Source organism: Haliotis rufescens, unplaced genomic scaffold (genome assembly GCF_023055435.1).
Source record: "Haliotis rufescens isolate VD_foot unplaced genomic scaffold, xgHalRufe1.0.p SCAF_8, whole genome shotgun sequence".
NCBI classification, from domain to species: Eukaryota; Metazoa; Mollusca; class Gastropoda; order Lepetellida; family Haliotidae; genus Haliotis; species Haliotis rufescens.
This window is the reverse complement of record NW_025964372.1, coordinates 46,024,661-46,041,476: the sequence shown is the minus strand read 5'-3', so window position 1 is coordinate 46,041,476 and position 16,816 is coordinate 46,024,661. Positions and strand designations below refer to the sequence as shown.

Sequence of the window (16,816 nt, the reverse complement as noted above, 5' to 3'; positions counted from 1 at the left end):
AGCGGAGTTAACGCCCCGACCCACCCTATTTCTGTCAGTGCCGCACTTTTAACATGAATAGATCATGAGATGAAATTGGGTTTAACGTCGCGTCCAAGATTATTGCACTTATATAGCGACGTGCATGCACGTGTGTGTGTGGCTTCTTGTACTAGTCCGGACTGATGCCGATTTATAGTGCTAGCTCACTGAGATACCGTGCCACAGTTTAACATGAATACCCCACTCAGACACAGTATACTGACTCCGAGCCGACCAGTCCTTGTTTAAGCCCCTTAATGCCGAGCGTCAGACAGGGTGACAACACGTACCATCTTTAAACGTCTTTTGGTATGACGCCGCCGCGGGATCGAACAACTGGCCTTTCATCTCCGGGCAGACATTCTATCTACTAGACCAAAATGTATACAGCTGACAGATTCAAGTTACAATGAATATGTGATCTTCTATCAAACTGGTACCAAAATTAATATTTCATAAGATTTATTTCTTCACATTTACAAATGTAAACGCATTGTAACCACCAAACGGGGCACGCGTGGCTCGGTTGTCTTAAGCGCGCAAGCAGCTTTGCAGAGTTGCGTTCCTTAACCGTTCAAGCGTGCTATGCTCGTGGGTCCCCATCCAGATTTTCCTTTGGTCTGTCAGAACCCTGCCCGTGCTCGTGTGCCCTTGGTCTGTCAGAACCCTGTCCATGCTCGTGTGCCCTTGGTCTGTCAGAACCCTGCCCGTGCTCGTGAGCCCTTAGTCTGTCAGAACCCTGCCCGTGCTCGTGTGCCCTTAGTCTGTCAGAACCATACCCATGCTCGTGTGCCCTTAGTCTGTCAGAACCCTGCCCATGCTCGTGTGCCCTTAGTCTGTCAGAACCATACCGTGCTCGTGTGCCCTTAGTCTGTCAGAACCCTGCCCATGCTCGTGTGCCCTTAGTCTGTCAGAACCCTGCCCATGCTCGTGTGCCCTTAGTCTGTCAGAACCATACCGTGCTCGTGTGCCCTTAGTCTGTCAGAACCCTGCCCATGCTCGTGTGCCCTTAGTCTGTCAGAACCCTGCCCATGCTCGTGTGCCCTTAGTCTGTCAGAACCATACCGTGCTCGTGTGCCCTTAGTCTGTCAGAACCATACCCATGCTCGTGTGCCCTTAGTCTGTCAGAACCCTGCCCATGCTCGTGTGCCCTTAGTCTGTCAGAACCATACCGTGCTCGTGTGCCCTGGGCGCCAGAACAATATCCGTGTGTCCTTGGTCATTCAGAACCATACCGTGCTTGTTTGTGTCCCTAAAGGGAAAATAAGACAGATCCGCGTCCCTTTGCACCCCACTCACATATTCACTCAAACACAAACCGGATACTGAGGGTGAATAAATATTATCCCCCACCCCGTAGACACGCCCCCCTACCCTGTGACTACCCTGCAATCTACGCCACGCTCTGGTTCACGCCCCTGACGTTATGCAAGTTTACTCTACAAGTACCTGGATCCCCTTGCGCGGGCACGGCAGTCTCAGCGAGCAGGACAGCAGACATGGTGGGATTTGTCAGGACAGCGATCGTCGTCATCTGTGTGGCGTCATCTGTCTTGGCACAGTCTGACGGCACGAACCCAAAGTAAGTTATAATAATAATCTACAGTGAAACATCGTTATTGCAGTCTTCGTTAATCCGGAAATCCTCTTCCTGGACATTCTTGTTGGAGACCGTCCATTTAATCTTCGGTATCGAAAAATATATTGTCGCAGAAGGAATTTGCTTGAAAAAATAACTATGTTTCAGACTGTTATGAAAATGTCTGCTACAAAGAAAATATTGTTGCAAGATGATATTTTAACAAATATTTTGGCTCATAGCGTTTCTTAAAATCGTACAATCGACTCTGTCTTTAGCAGATACTTCTGCCAGTCCAGATTTCTGATGCTTATGGGAAGTGTTTCGTTGCTTTTATTGCAGCCCCTTGAGTAGCCCTGATGCAATGCTTGTCAATGTCCAAATATCAATACATTTTTATACACTTATTTTATGTACTTGTGATCCCATGTCGATTCCCCATTGTGAAGCCCACTTCTGGCGTTCCCCGCCGTGATTGCTAGAAGATTGCTAACAGCGGTGTAAAACCATACTCACTTCCTCTAACCCCAAGAAGATTGCCAGGACTGAATAGGTCCACATAACCCCTTGTTTGAGGTTAGAGTTGACTAAAACTAGGATCTGATGGTCACAATGTATGTCCTCCCTGACTGTGTGACGTCATGACCCGACAACTTGGCTTTTTGTTCTTGTTATCAATCACTGGATTCACTGAACCATATTTGATCATGTACAGGTCACAGCTGTATTATTTAAAAGAAAAGAAGAAAACAAAATGAAATTATGTAAAATAAACAAACTCTGAAATATTTTATGCAAACACGATGCCCATTAGAAAGTGGTCAAATGTAACAAATGTTATGTTTAAGATTAATCATTTTAGTTAAGGCGTTTCCCCGACAAACGAATTTATACATTGTATAAATGTATACTCGTTTCCATAAACCTTTACCATTTAATATGCCTTGACAAATTTGTCTGATCACAACACAGATATATCGAACATTAAGTATGGTAATATAGAAGAATTGGGCGTTATATTTATATACAATATATTTTTTAATAGAAGTTTCCTTTATGCATGAGAGACACTCACGCACTCACTCACTCACTCACTCACCCACCCACCCACTCACTCACTCACTCACTCACTCTGTTCTTCAGTAACTGCCCCTACGCCTGCCAGATATCGGAGAGATATACCGAGGGATGTGGTTGGCTCAACTGGTCCAGATGCTCCAAATACAGGTAAGTATGGAATGCTGAAAAGGACATTCTCGCAATTTTACCATTGTCGACTTTTTAGTGTCCACTAAAAGTCGAGAACGCGCCAATATCCCCGACAACCATTTATACATTAATAACTTGTACAGCCTAGAGAGATAATAATTTGTACAGTGATACCATTAATACAGAAGTCGTATTTTCTGGACAACTATTGTGAAAGTAAATAAATGTAAATAAATCTTGTACAGTTCTTTCAGAAGGAAATGCATACCCTGTAGCAGATATTGTATGACATTTACATAATCTGTAGCTGATATTGTATGACATTTACATAGCCTCTAGCAGAACTTGTATGACATTTACATACCCTATAGCAGATATTGTATGACATTTACATAGCCTGTAGCAGACATTGTATGACATTTACATAGCCTGTAGCAAACATTGTATGACATTTACATAGCCTGTAGCAGATATTGTATGACATTATCATAGCCTGTATGATATTTACATAGCCTGTAGCAGATATTGTATGACATTATCATAGCCTGTATAAGATATCGTATATCATTTACATGGCCTGTAGCAGATATTGTATGATATTAACATAGCCTGTAGCAGATAATGTATGACCGTTACAAAGCCTGTAGCAGATATAGTATGAGATTTGCATAGCCTGTAGCAGATATTGTGGGACATTTACATAGCCTGTAGCAGATATTGTATGTAATTTACCTACCCTGTAGCAGACACTGTATAACGTTTACATAGCATGTAGCAGATACTGTATGACATTTACATATCATGTAGCAGACACTGTATGACATTTACATAGCCTGTAGCAGATATTGTATGACATTTACATAGCCTGAAGCAGATATTGTATGACATTTACATAGCCTGTATGACCGATACTGTAACATCCATGTAACATATATTGAATTATTTACCTTGTAGGTATTGCATGACATGTACACATTATGGATTATATGCACAACTACCAGTACACACTATGGATTATATGCACCACTACCAGTACACATTATGGATTATATGCACAACTAACAATCGCTACGCAGTATTGCTCGATGTGACGTATACCCTTAGTCTCCCCAACTGTCTCGCAACATGCATCACACGTGACTGTGGGTGGTACTACTTCCAGGATGAAGACGTCCATCTGCTACAAGCCGTGCGCCACAACAGCAACACCATCAACAACGACACCAGAGTGCATTGAGTACCCCTGTCTCATGTTCCACGACAACTTCGACACACTGGACTTCAAAGTGTGGGAACACGAGCTGACGGCTGGTGGGGGAGGGGTAAGTCGAACACTGATGTGTCGAATATCCTAACCTACCTCTACCGTTACTCGGACGACCCATGCTGTCGTCTAAGGCCTTGCAACGCCCAGTGCAGAATTATGTGCCCTAGCCGTGCCAGGATCCACTGCTCCGTAGTTTGACAGTACCGTATTTCAAATATGGCTCCGATTCAGAAAATTTCCGATTTTCTTTATGGCAAAATTGACAAAACTTGTTTGTCATTAATAAATAACCTTTTTTAGAATACAAAACAAAAAATGAAAGAGTCCCTCCTGTTACCGTAGGTAAAACTAATTTTTGAGAAAAGTAGACGTCACAAAATAAGTTACTAAAATGGAAAGGTTTATCTGTGCTATGATTCATAACAATGGTATTGTGACAAGTCTACTGCTGTAGTTCTCGCGAGATACGTATATAATTGTCGTAACATGAGCTAAATGGTACATCTTTCCACGTTTCTGATCATGCTTCTGTCTATAGCATCTCGGCTTCTCAGCAGCTGAGAGAACCAAGACAATCTGGAAAACAAGAACCTTATTTTCCCAAGAGTCCATGCAATGTGTACCAATTCCCGACCAAACCAGACATTAAAGTTTAAATAACTGGTCAAATTGTGCCTGGTGTTATATTAGTGAAGTAAAATATGATCATGTGACATGAACAGCGTATTTGAAATGTTTGACTCAAACCTACACACACATCGTGAAAAACTTAATTTGTATTAATTAAACTGTATGTGAAACTTTAACATTTAACAAGGAATTCATTCCTAAATTACTCAATAACCCTCCAGTTACTTAACTGGTCCCGGATGTTACTAAGTTTATGTTACAGCAGGGACAGTAACAAAAGGGAAGTATCATGTTATTTTACATCTAAGCCAAGTTACTCTCTCTGTGGAATGGAAGAGCCTGGCATTTTCACAGTTAACTATGACTTATCTTAACAAGTAACCAAGAATGCCAACAAGTTGGTAAATATGTCAAAATTGTTGGAAACATAAGGGACACAGGGTACTTGTGAACTTGAAATGAACGCTTAACTTCCCTTCATCATTGATACGGCAGGAAGTACAAATGTGATTCCCGTTTAAAGATGGAATTGTCGGATGCATTGGAAATGTTCATTGCCTTTATTTTGATCTGGGTAACAAGATGTTTCTGCTCAAAATTGGGAACATGACCTTTTTATTATTTGTCGGTACATTGTGTTATTAATCATCAAATATTAATCACATATTGCATATTTTGTTGTTACAAAGTTGAAAAAAATGTTTATAAATACCTAAACTTTTGTCTTATCAATTAATATTATTTATTACCCGCTGGTTGAAGAAGAACTGGAATTCAGATTTTTTCTGAGAATTTCCCATAAGCGTCATAAACGTATAATGTCTTTAAGATTTTTCCATCATGACCTTGACCTTACACGACGTAATGTAACTGAAATACTGTTCAAAGTGACGTCAATCCAAGCTCACTTGCTTCATAAGAAAACTGTTGATATATCCTTAACACGATCGTGTTTCAGAACTGGGAGTTTCAGTTCTACACCAACAACCGCACCAACAGCTACGTCCGCGATGGCGTCCTCTACATCAAACCCGTGAGTCGACGTACACATAGATTGCCTTCCCTACTGTTGTTATATTCAATACCTGTCGTTCTCACATGCAACGCACACATCTATGCCATTCCGTAAAGCTTAGTACAGCGGCTCTCGTATGCGAAGGTGTTTGGAAGTTTTGTTGGAGGCAGAACATTTTCGGCCACATCTATATTTAATTTTTCTGAAAGACAATTGTTTCTTTTCTGAAAAGTGGAGCCATACGCTAATATGTTCTTCAGTCCATACATTAACAATAATATTATTTAGTCTATACCTAGTGAGTGAGTGAGTGAGTGAGTGAGTGAGTATCGTTTTACGCCGGTTTTAGCAATATTCCAGCAATATCACGGCGGGAGACACCAGAAATGGGCTTCACACATTGTACCCATGTCGGGAATCGAACCCGGGTCTTCGGCGTGACGAGCGAACGCTTCAATCACTAGGCTACCCGACCGCCCTAGTCTTTACCTAGAGTTGCCCGTCTGTATAAGCAGGGCGAAACGAGATTAACGTGAGTTGCAACTGTGTTGTGTCTGTTGCAGACGTTGACGGCGGACCAGTTTGGCGAGGCCTTCCTCACATCCGGAAAACTTGAACTGTGGGGTAATGGCAGCGATATTTTTTGTATAAATAATCGAGTCTGGATCAGACAAACCATGATTGGATACAATGGCGTCTGACCACCCGATCCACGTAGTCGCCTCTTACGTCAAGAATAGATTACCAGAGAACAACTCGGATATGTTCAGGGGGCATATGGGTGCGAGGGATCATTCGGAACAACACTTTGTCGAGTAGGTCTCAAACACACTTGACTTGTTGCAGAGACGATTAAAATGATGACCCAATGGTTTGTTTGTTGTTTAACGCCGCGCTCAGCATAATTCCAGCTAAATGACGGTGGTCTGTAAATAATCGAGTCTGGACCAGACAATCATGTGATCGACATCATGAGCATCGATCCACGCAATTGGGATACGATGACATGCATCAACCAAGTCAGCGAGCCTGACCACCTGATTCTTTAGTCGCCTCTTACGACAAGCATAGCCGCCTTTTACGACAAGCATGGGTTGCTGAAGAACTATTCTACCCCGGATCTTCACAGGTCTGACCCGGTGGTGGTAAGGTATGGCTCGGTTCATGTATGTCAATTTACCTCCGCAGACACCGGAAATGTAGCTGCACCCATTGTATCCATATAGGGAATCGAACCCGGGATTTCAGCGTGATTAGCGAACGCTTTAACCACTAGGCCACCCCGCAGGCCTATGTGGTAGTGGCAAAGGGACGTGATTACTGACAATACAACGGTGAGGATGTTTATGTCAATGAACGTTAACTTATTTTCTATATAAGCCGGTATGTGGTTTGAATCATGCAAAAACCGCGTATTACCTCACTCACTCTGTATATTCCAGGTGGAGGCCCTCACGACACCTGTACCGGCAACGCCTTCTACGGCTGTGAGCGCACCGGCAGCAACGCCAACATCATCAACCCCATTCAGTCCGCCCGGCTCCGGAGCTCCAGGGGTCTGAACTTTAAATACGGCAAGGTGGAAATATCGGCTCAACTCCCAAAGGGAGATTGGTTGTGGCCCGGTACGTAACTCACACATCATATATCACTCCTCACTGTTGTTCGAATAAAACCTTCCCTAGATCGCAACCGGACGCGAAACATTTGCCTGTCACACATATCATTCATGTGTTCACTATTGCTCAAAACATCATACACCCGAGGCAATTCGCGCTCTGGCCACTTTCGGGGGATCTAGTTTTGATGAGTATTATTTTACTAACTGAATTCCAAAGTGAAACGCCAATGTTAACTCAAAATTTAGTTGGTGCAGAACTATATTGTGAAATCATTAAATGACCACACAAGATCAATGTGAAATCAATAAAGGACCACACAAGATCACTGTGAAATCAATAAAGGACCACACAAGATCAATGAGTAATTAACGAATTATATTGAAATACCCAGTTTCAGGTTTCACAAAAGGCAATACATAATTTATTTATGTCGGTGCACAAACGAATTTTCAGCAGTTGTCACCTGCCTCCGCCCTATCTGGAATGGTGTTGAAAGTTGGCGGGATTTCGGTGTTTTCAAAAAGGTATCCAATCGGCACCTGGCAGATAGATAAGACGCACAGTACGGCAGGTCGTAAAAGGCCTCGAATCGTCCTCGTGTCGCTCTTATATAGGTTCAGCTAGCCTTCTAGACCTGTCTCATTCTGAAACTTCTCGGACGATCAAGTCTGTCATGTGGCTGCTGATTTCAGTAGAAAACTCTGGCCAGCACTTGACGTTTTAGCAAGGCTTCAATCATTTGCTTCCACTGAAAGCTACTACATATAAAGTCACAACAGTCTCTACTTCCATATTATATAATTACCTTATGATTACAGCATTGTATTGACACATTGTTTCATTATCATTGAAACATTCTGAACAAACGTAGTCACTAGTCACTTCTACCCATTCATGTCACGTGATAAGACAATATTAGTGGTCTCTGGTGTACTTCACCAACTCTCATTACATATAGCATATATTCTACCATGAATTTGGAATTCACTCGATTCTGATTGGTCAATCAGAGGTTGTCAAATCACAATAAACCCTCTCTGATTGAAACAGCCCATTTGACCGGCGCATCACCACGGAAGCTAATATTCATAGAAAAGTACTTTTTTCAGTCATTGTCGGTAGGCATAAAAAAATATATCTACAATTATAAGTTACAAAATGCAAAGTTGCTGTTAATATAATATTCAAAGGATGGGTGGTAATACATCTTCAAAGAGAATGTATTTTAAGTTTTGAGGACAACAGAGAACTTGGAATTTGTCGCTTTTCTATATACAACTGTGACGTCATATCTTGTGCGTCACAATTAGGAGATAAACATACTGTGTTTTCAATGTAGAGCAAGGTTACCTGTAGATTTAACCGCGCTAAACTGAGTTTGGAACCGAACACGCAGGCAGTTTTGGGAGCCAGTTGTGGATGATAAATTAGTTTCCGCGGTGATGCGGCCGTCAAATCAGGTGTTTCAATCAGAGGGGGTTTATTGTGATATAATAGCCTCTGATTAACCAATCAGAATCGAGTAAATTCCAAATTCATGGTTGAATGAGCGATATGGCGTCATAATGGTGATGAGCGATGTAGAACTTGCTTAGTTTTCTTTAAGGGTGACCACCTCATGTTAGCTTACGAACTTGCCGTGCTACATGCTTTTTAGTGCCTAGCATAAGTTCGTGTGAAGTATCACGGTGTAAACAAACTGCTTGAGCATACAGAGCGCCATATTTTGTTTAAAGGCTATGGTCGGTGATTCCTAAAGTTCTGATCAACAAAACACTGGACTCAACCCATTCCGCTTCACTCAATATATTTTGTAACACCACAGAGGTCGCGTTATATTTAGCCATGGTAGAATGGAGATAAATCTACAGGTAAGCTAGCTCTACATTGAAAACTCAGTATGTTAATCTTCTAAACCAACCTCCTAAAAGTGAGCAATAATACGTATGTATGTATGCTGATATTAAAATGTTGACACAGAACGTGTCAAACAAGGTCAGTTCCAAGCAAATATATTACCTGCTCACAAAGTACGTTTGTACACCCAAAACCATTGTCCTCACCAAGACCACCAGCCCGGCGTAAAAGTAATATGTGTACATTTATGATCAAATTTCACATCGCCGTTTGGGGAGGTACGCGTCGATGACATGCACACTTATCGCTTACATTCCCTGCAGAAAACTATGTTTAGGGTGCGACCCTGTTTTGGTGGTTGCTGATGGCCGGGACATTAAAACAATTCGTTATATCCCTCAGTTCGTTATAAGCGTGTTCGTTATAAACGAATGTTACTGTATGTGTATTGCACATTACCATTATGTTGTTAGTTGTTCAGTTTTATTTTTAACGAAACCCCTAAATTAATAGAATGTGTTGGAAATATGTCACAATAATGAAAGAGAGACCCTCAATGGTCTACCGGTCTTTTTCCACATGGTTCCAACGGTGTAAATGTTGATGCATCGTATCAAATCTTTTCTTGTTACTTACTGATAAAAACTTTTTTTAAATCATGAACACTCATTGCCTTTTAGAAAGTGGTCAAATGTAACAAATGTTCTATTTGCGATCACACTTTCTTTGTGAAGGACACATTCCAGTACTTTTTAGGGTTGAGTTTAATTACGGGAATTGAACCCACACTCTCGGAGAGAATCACCAGCACACAAAGTCAGCGATTTGATCCAGTCAGCGATCTAACCCACTCAGCCACCGAGGCTTCAAATAAAATAAAAGTCCCACAACTGGTAGTGTAGATCAGTTACGTTGTGTACCCCTCTGAAATAAGTAACATGGCCCAGTTCCCATTGTCGAAAGCTATGGATACACAAGGCCTTTTAAAATGTTATCAGATGTAACAAATGTTATGTTTGGGATTACACTAACGCGTTCATAACGACTTCGAAACGATGACGGTAACGTGGTTCTAGCTTGTTCACCACGCCCCAATCAGCGGACCCGTCATATTGGTCTAACATATGTATAATCATTTTAACAAAATATATACGACTGACCCGACGTTTCTGGGAAAATCTTCATTACAAAAGGTTATCCACCTGCTGAATTATGACAATAACATCACATCCCTAGCTGCCATGGTGTCGCAAATGTTCGACCGACGAAGGTCGACACTTGCTTATATATAATTATGTACATTACTTACTTATTTATTAACAATTTCACACCCTTTCAGCATACGTGATAGATAATTGTCATTGTTACCTTTATATATTTTAAAACCAACATCTTAAACTATATTTTAACAGACATTTATTGAATTGTAGTGTCTCATAGGCCAATCTTGTCAGACACATTTATAGGTGTGTGACACTTTAATAAAATATCTTCTTCTTCTTCTTCTGTATATAAAATGGTCATCTGTGTCAGACACGTGCACACGCGCGCACGCACTCCCGCACACACACATGTGTATATAAAATGGTCATCTGTTTCAGCCATATGGATGCTGCCGACGTACACGGAGTATGGCCGTTGGCCGGCGTCCGGCGAGATTGACATCATGGAGAGCAGAGGCAAATATTACCATACTGAATGAAAACCTTTCTTCCAAATCCCAAACATAAAACAAGTACATGTATTGGATTAAGTCTTGGACATAAACTGGTCAATGAAATTAAAACATCAGCTTCGAATTCATAGCACAGACTTGCATACCACAAATGTATTGATATATCTATAAACGCTGAATATCTCTGTATCCAGTGTTTTAGTTCAGTTAAAATCGGGCGGGGGGTGGGGGTGGGGTAGTTATTAGGGTTGTAGGTTCCTATGTTCTGTCACGGGGATGTTCCTCCAGTCTCCGCCTCCGTGGTCTAGTGGATAGGTGTCCGCCCTGAGAGCGGAAGGTCCGGGGTTCAATCCCCGGCCGCGTCATGTCAACAGACGTTAATAGATGGTATTTGCTGTTACCCTGTCTCGCGCTCGGCAGTAAGGGGCTTAAACAAGGCGAGGAGCCAGTTTACTGTGTCTGAGTGGGGTATTCATGTTAAACTGTGGCATGGTATCTCAGTGAGCTAGCACTATAAATCGGCATCAGTCCGGACTACAAGCAGCCACACACACACATGCACGTCGCTATTAAGTGCAATTATCTTGAACGCGACGTAAACCCAATAGCACCTCTCGAAATACATATAATCCATTCCAGTCGTTATAATGCTGAACAATGTCAACAACAATCTTAATTACTCCCTGTCAGTTTACCTAGGCCAGGGGTCTCAATGCACAGCATATTATATTTTCAAACAAATATTGACAGTTTAGATTATGACTGGGAATCTTCGCCCCTGAAATGACAAGGCGGTTTAATTTGTGTTCATCCACACAGGTAACCGACACTACTACGACGCGAATGGTCGCTCTGTCGGGGTGGACGCTTACGGCAGCACTCTTCACTTCGGCCCCGACTACTTCAACAACGGCTGGTCACGTGCCCACCAGTCCTGGTAGGTCCGACTTGTTCGCGATCTGACAATCAAAATAGGTCATTTATAACCAGGAGGTTAAGAAGGACAATAATGTTGTCCTCATACAACAGGCGTGTTGGTGGCGATAGCATGTGTGAGCCCATTCCCATAGTGCCGCCTATCGTCATCTTCCCGAGGCAAGGGAGTTAACTGACTTTAAAAGTCCAGTTTACACCCTTGCCGAACTAGGCTGGAACTCCTGGACTCGATCGTAGCACCACCAGTGGCTGTAAAGAGAATACTACACTCATTCGCGTTATAGATACTATTTTTACGAAACGAGTCGACTTACTGTGGTATCTGACCGAGCGAAAGCGATGACATGCATCAACAAAGTCAGCGAGTCTGACCACCCGATCCCGTAAGTCGCCTCTTACCGAAGTTAGTTGGAACACAGGACAACATTTTAGCAAGAATTAATACGCAAATTCCCACCACTGGAGGACATAGCTGTAAGTCAAAGCACCATGCGTGGATAATTGAATATGCTTTCTTTTACACATTATATAACATTACTACACATAATATTGACAGTTGCAGTTATGCACAATACCGTGAGAGAGTTGAACACTACTTTAAACAGTATTTCAGTTATATCACGTCGTATCAGACTGATGGATAAAAACCCGATTTTGTTCAGGCCTTAACAACGGGTGTTCGCGAAAAGGTGAGCGTATCCTCCCACACCGTCACCGTCACAAACACCTGCGAGGACAAGTCAATTGTTCACCTGTACAAAACACGGAAACAAAGATTCCAGTCCTCGCTATTACCGAGCATGTAAAGCACTTTGTCCGTGAAAAACATGGACGTGTATCAATAATATGTTCCTACAGGTAATACTTGTCATTCATTTGGCAAACTGTATTGACTCAGAGCATTATTGTTAATCAGAACGTTTAGAGCATTATTGTTAATCAGAACGTTTAGGCTCTGGCATCGGCATGCAGTTGAACTCACCACCCATCCCATTATTGATAATGCTTCTTGAAGAGCTATGAAAATAGTAGCTGCCAAAACGCATTTTTACACTTTATCTTTCAATGTTAGGCATGTTAGGCTTCTTTCATAACTCAGGGGGCGAGCGGGTAGCCTAGTGGTTAAGGCGTCCGCTCGTCACGCCGAAGACCCGGGTTTAATTCCCGACATGGTTACAATGTGACAAGCCCATTTCTAGTGTCCCCCGCCGTGATATGGCTGGAATATTGCTAAAAACGGCGTAAAACCATATACTCACTCATAAGTTTTAGTTGCACGGAATACTATGGAATCCTGGAAGGGACATTGTCGTGTTGTCGCATTGTCACCCTTTCAAAAACAAGCATAACATGTCAAAATTAGCCAAAAGTAACACAATGCGACATTTTGGCCATTTGTCGAATTACTGTCGATCTTTGAATAATCTTTTATTTTTTTACCAAAGGACGACAATGCGACAAAGTGACATTTTTCAAGGTCAAAATATGGTTCGTTGTCGCATTGTCGCCCCATAAAAAAATGTGTAAAACATGCGTTAAGTTCAGTTAATGTTTTAGTTAGGAAGCGGTAACCAACTTATATCTACCGTAGAAGTTCTACCTGATACGTCCTGAAAACACAAGTCCGTCCACGGGCCCATAACGTTTTATTGTGAGCTCTTCTCTATAGGTGCTTAGTGTTTTCACTCCCAGTAACAAACTGTCCCGCCCGCGCTGGTTTACATGCATACAGCTTCTAAAACAGTGTTGATCATATTCTTAAAGAAAAAGACCCTAAGGCCTACCACAAGCTTCAGTCTCCATTCTTAACCAAGATATACCTACTTCTCTTACTTGCAAATTATTCAAAACATTAATCGAGCCAGTAATCCTATATAATAGTGAAATCTGGGGGAAAGAATCAATGCTCCTGCACAACTCTGATTCATTCATTGATTCTCGAGAAACTGCACCTCAGATATTGTAAAAACAAGACTGAAGTATTTGCAAAGCATGTTTACCGCCAACTGTGCGTCGACAGATATTTTGCAAATCTTTTCATGTTCTTATTGAAAGTGCTCAAGTGATTTGATGCACTTGGGAAGGTGAGGCCTGCACACCTGTACACGCACAATGACTGCAGTCGTGGTGAATAGGTAACACTGCACATTAACTGACATGCATGGTTGGCTACCTGTTGCGTCGGTATGTTGCTGACAGTTTCCAAGGTTCCGGTTCAATGTTTCGTTATGCATCCCGCTTCTCCAATACAATAAACCTATCCTGCCTTTAGATTGCCGATTGTATACACGATAACACCATCGGGACGTGGGAAGAAATCTGGAATGTGATGCATATGGCTTCAGCAAGTTATATAATTATCTAACTTAAAATATAGATATAAGCAGCAATGGCAGGTTCCAAGTGGTGTGCGTACAAACGTACGCAAACATATTCGGCCATATTCAACTAAATGTATAGAAAATATGAAGTTTAATTTCTAATCGCTGGAATGCGTTCAATAATAGTTTTTGTTTGATGGTTTGTTGTTAAACGCCGCATGCAGCATTATTCCAGCTACATGACGGTGGTTTGTAAATAATCGAGTCATGACAAGACAATCCAGTTATTGACACCAAGAGCATCGACCTACGCAATTGGGATACGATGACATGCCTCATCCATGTCAGTGAGCCTGTTCCTGTTAGTCGCCTCTTACAAGCATGGGTTGCTGAAGGCCTATTCTAACCCGGATCTTCACGGGTACATTTTGAATAATGAACAATGAAATTCTGTATATGTTCAGAATACGTATGTATAAGTATAGATAATATATCAGTACAAGCCAATTAAATGGGTTCGATTGCATATGGTTCAATGATGACCTCTTTTTCAAGTCCATAGTTCAATACATCTACTTAAAAGATAAAACATTTATCTAAATAGTAAATTAGCAGGTTTAAGATGTACACTTCCGACATTTTTCGGAGAGTTTTTTCGTTGAGAGTGAATGAGTGAGTGAGTTGGGTTTAACGCCGCTTTTAACAGTATTCCAGTCATATCACGGCGTGTCAGCTTAATGTGGGAAGAAAGCCCGAAGTGATGCAGGTCTCAGACGTTTACCACTTCGGTGAAACACACGAGCACGGGTATGGTGCTGACAAACCTAGAAACATAATCGGGGCCAACCGGGATTCGAACCCACAATCATAGGTTTCTGGCGTGCCTAAGGGACGCAACTGTGCACAACGAATCGCGGCGCCTTAGACGACTGGGCCACCCGTGCCCCCTTGTCGTTGAGAGAGAGAGAGAAGTAGTGACAGTAGTGATTGGTATCTGGTGGGTGCAAACAGGTGTCGAGTCGCTGTCTCAGATGGCTCAAATTACATGACTCTAAAGATCACGACGGCGATACAGACCTGGTCCCTGAACCATATATATCAATTTCCCTTCCGCGCAGTCCTTACTGCAATTCTTTAATCCCAAATGAGATAAGGCCTAGATGTTCACCGTGAAGTACAACAATCCAAAAGATCCCATGCTAGCCTACATTTCTTCAGATTTCTTCAGACAGACTCTCCATGTTTCTATCGATATATATCAAAATACAATTACATTTTTTAGTATAAATTCAGAGTGTCTATGAGTTTTTGTGTGTTATTCTTTTTGCGCAGAACACATATATACTGATTAATTAACGTTGTAATACACATGTTTTGCAAATCCCGCAATCGACCGAAATCAGCATTACAGTTTACGAATCGGATTTCGATTTCGTTGTGCGATTTCGAGTGGACTATGCATAGACTCGCCAGTAGAGCCACAATGAGTTGGGTTTAACGCCGCTTTTAACAGTATTCCAGTTATATCACGGCGTGTCAGCTTAATGTGGGAGGAAAGCCCGAAGTGATGCAGGTCTCAGACGTTTACCACTTCGGTGAAACCCACGAGCACGGGTATGGTGCTGACAAACCTAGAAACATAATTGGGGCGAACCGGGATTCGAACCCACAATCATAGGTTTCTGGCGTGCCCAAGGGACGCAACTCTGCACAGCGAATCGCGGCGCCTTAGACGACTGGGCCACCCGTGCCCCCGGTTATATAATGTATCATGTTGGGTTATAAACTGCGTCATGTTTGGTTATATACCACATCGTGTTCAGTTATATCCGATATCGTGTTGAGTTATATAGAATACCGTTGAAGAACGTGTTAAACCATTACTGAGTTAATAAATATAAAGTATAACCCTGTTGTCTCGAACTCGGATGTGTCGACTCCCCTGTTGTGGAGAACTCACATTCGGGTCGCGACCGATTATTATTGCTATTACTATTTTTACCCAAATGTCTCCAACTGAATTATCGAACACCTGATTGACGCGAACTCAATTTATAGTCCAAGGAGTTACAAACAATATAACATTTAACCGGATACGCCGAACTCAAAATTTGAGAAACAACTCAACTTCCCGCAAATTTGAATTTGCATCAAGTATAAAGACCTGAAGAAGATATAGCGTGAAACATAAAAGGCAGGACAACGTTGATTGGTCAGAAAGAAATAAGATTGAGTCGGATGTGTCGAGCCCCGGATACATCAAACTATTTCTCTGGTTCCTGGTTCCCAGGTGTTCGAAACAATGCGCCTCGACTGTATATAACACTACATTGTAATTGAACGAGTGAATGTCATTGCCAGTGCAATGCTGCTTCAGCTGTATCCATATCTCTCAAAGTACAGTAAACTACGTTTATAACGATCACGCTTATAACGAACTGACCGATATAACGAACTTATGTTTTAGTCCCGGCCATTTGTTGTATATATGCTGTATATATACTTATAACGAACTACGGTTATTACGAACCCCTTTGAGTTCGTTATAACCGTAGTTTACTGTACTCTCAAAGTTGATCATGCAAATCATATTTCAGATTCTCGTTTGACGGGAGACAGACGCTGCGTGTGACCCCCAGGGAGACGGGCTTCTGGGGGTTCGGGGAGTTCAACAAGACAGGCTA

The 16,816-nt window shown here is 42.0% G+C and overlaps 1 protein-coding gene across 1 annotated transcript; it reads left to right on the top strand.

The window, feature by feature from the left end:
* Nucleotides 1-1,451: 1,451 nt before the first annotated feature.
* On the top strand, nucleotides 1,452-11,841 carry LOC124143577 (beta-1,3-glucan-binding protein-like). Its single transcript, XM_048389579.1, has 8 exons — nucleotides 1,452-1,603; nucleotides 2,744-2,827; nucleotides 3,972-4,131; nucleotides 5,665-5,739; nucleotides 6,285-6,345; nucleotides 7,164-7,346; nucleotides 10,802-10,879; nucleotides 11,695-11,841. The coding sequence occupies exons 1-8, from the start codon at nucleotides 1,521-1,523 to the stop codon at nucleotides 11,814-11,816; spliced, it is 846 nt and encodes a 281-aa protein (XP_048245536.1). The 5' UTR covers nucleotides 1,452-1,520; the 3' UTR covers nucleotides 11,817-11,841.
* The last annotated feature ends 4,975 nt before the right edge of the window (nucleotides 11,842-16,816 follow it).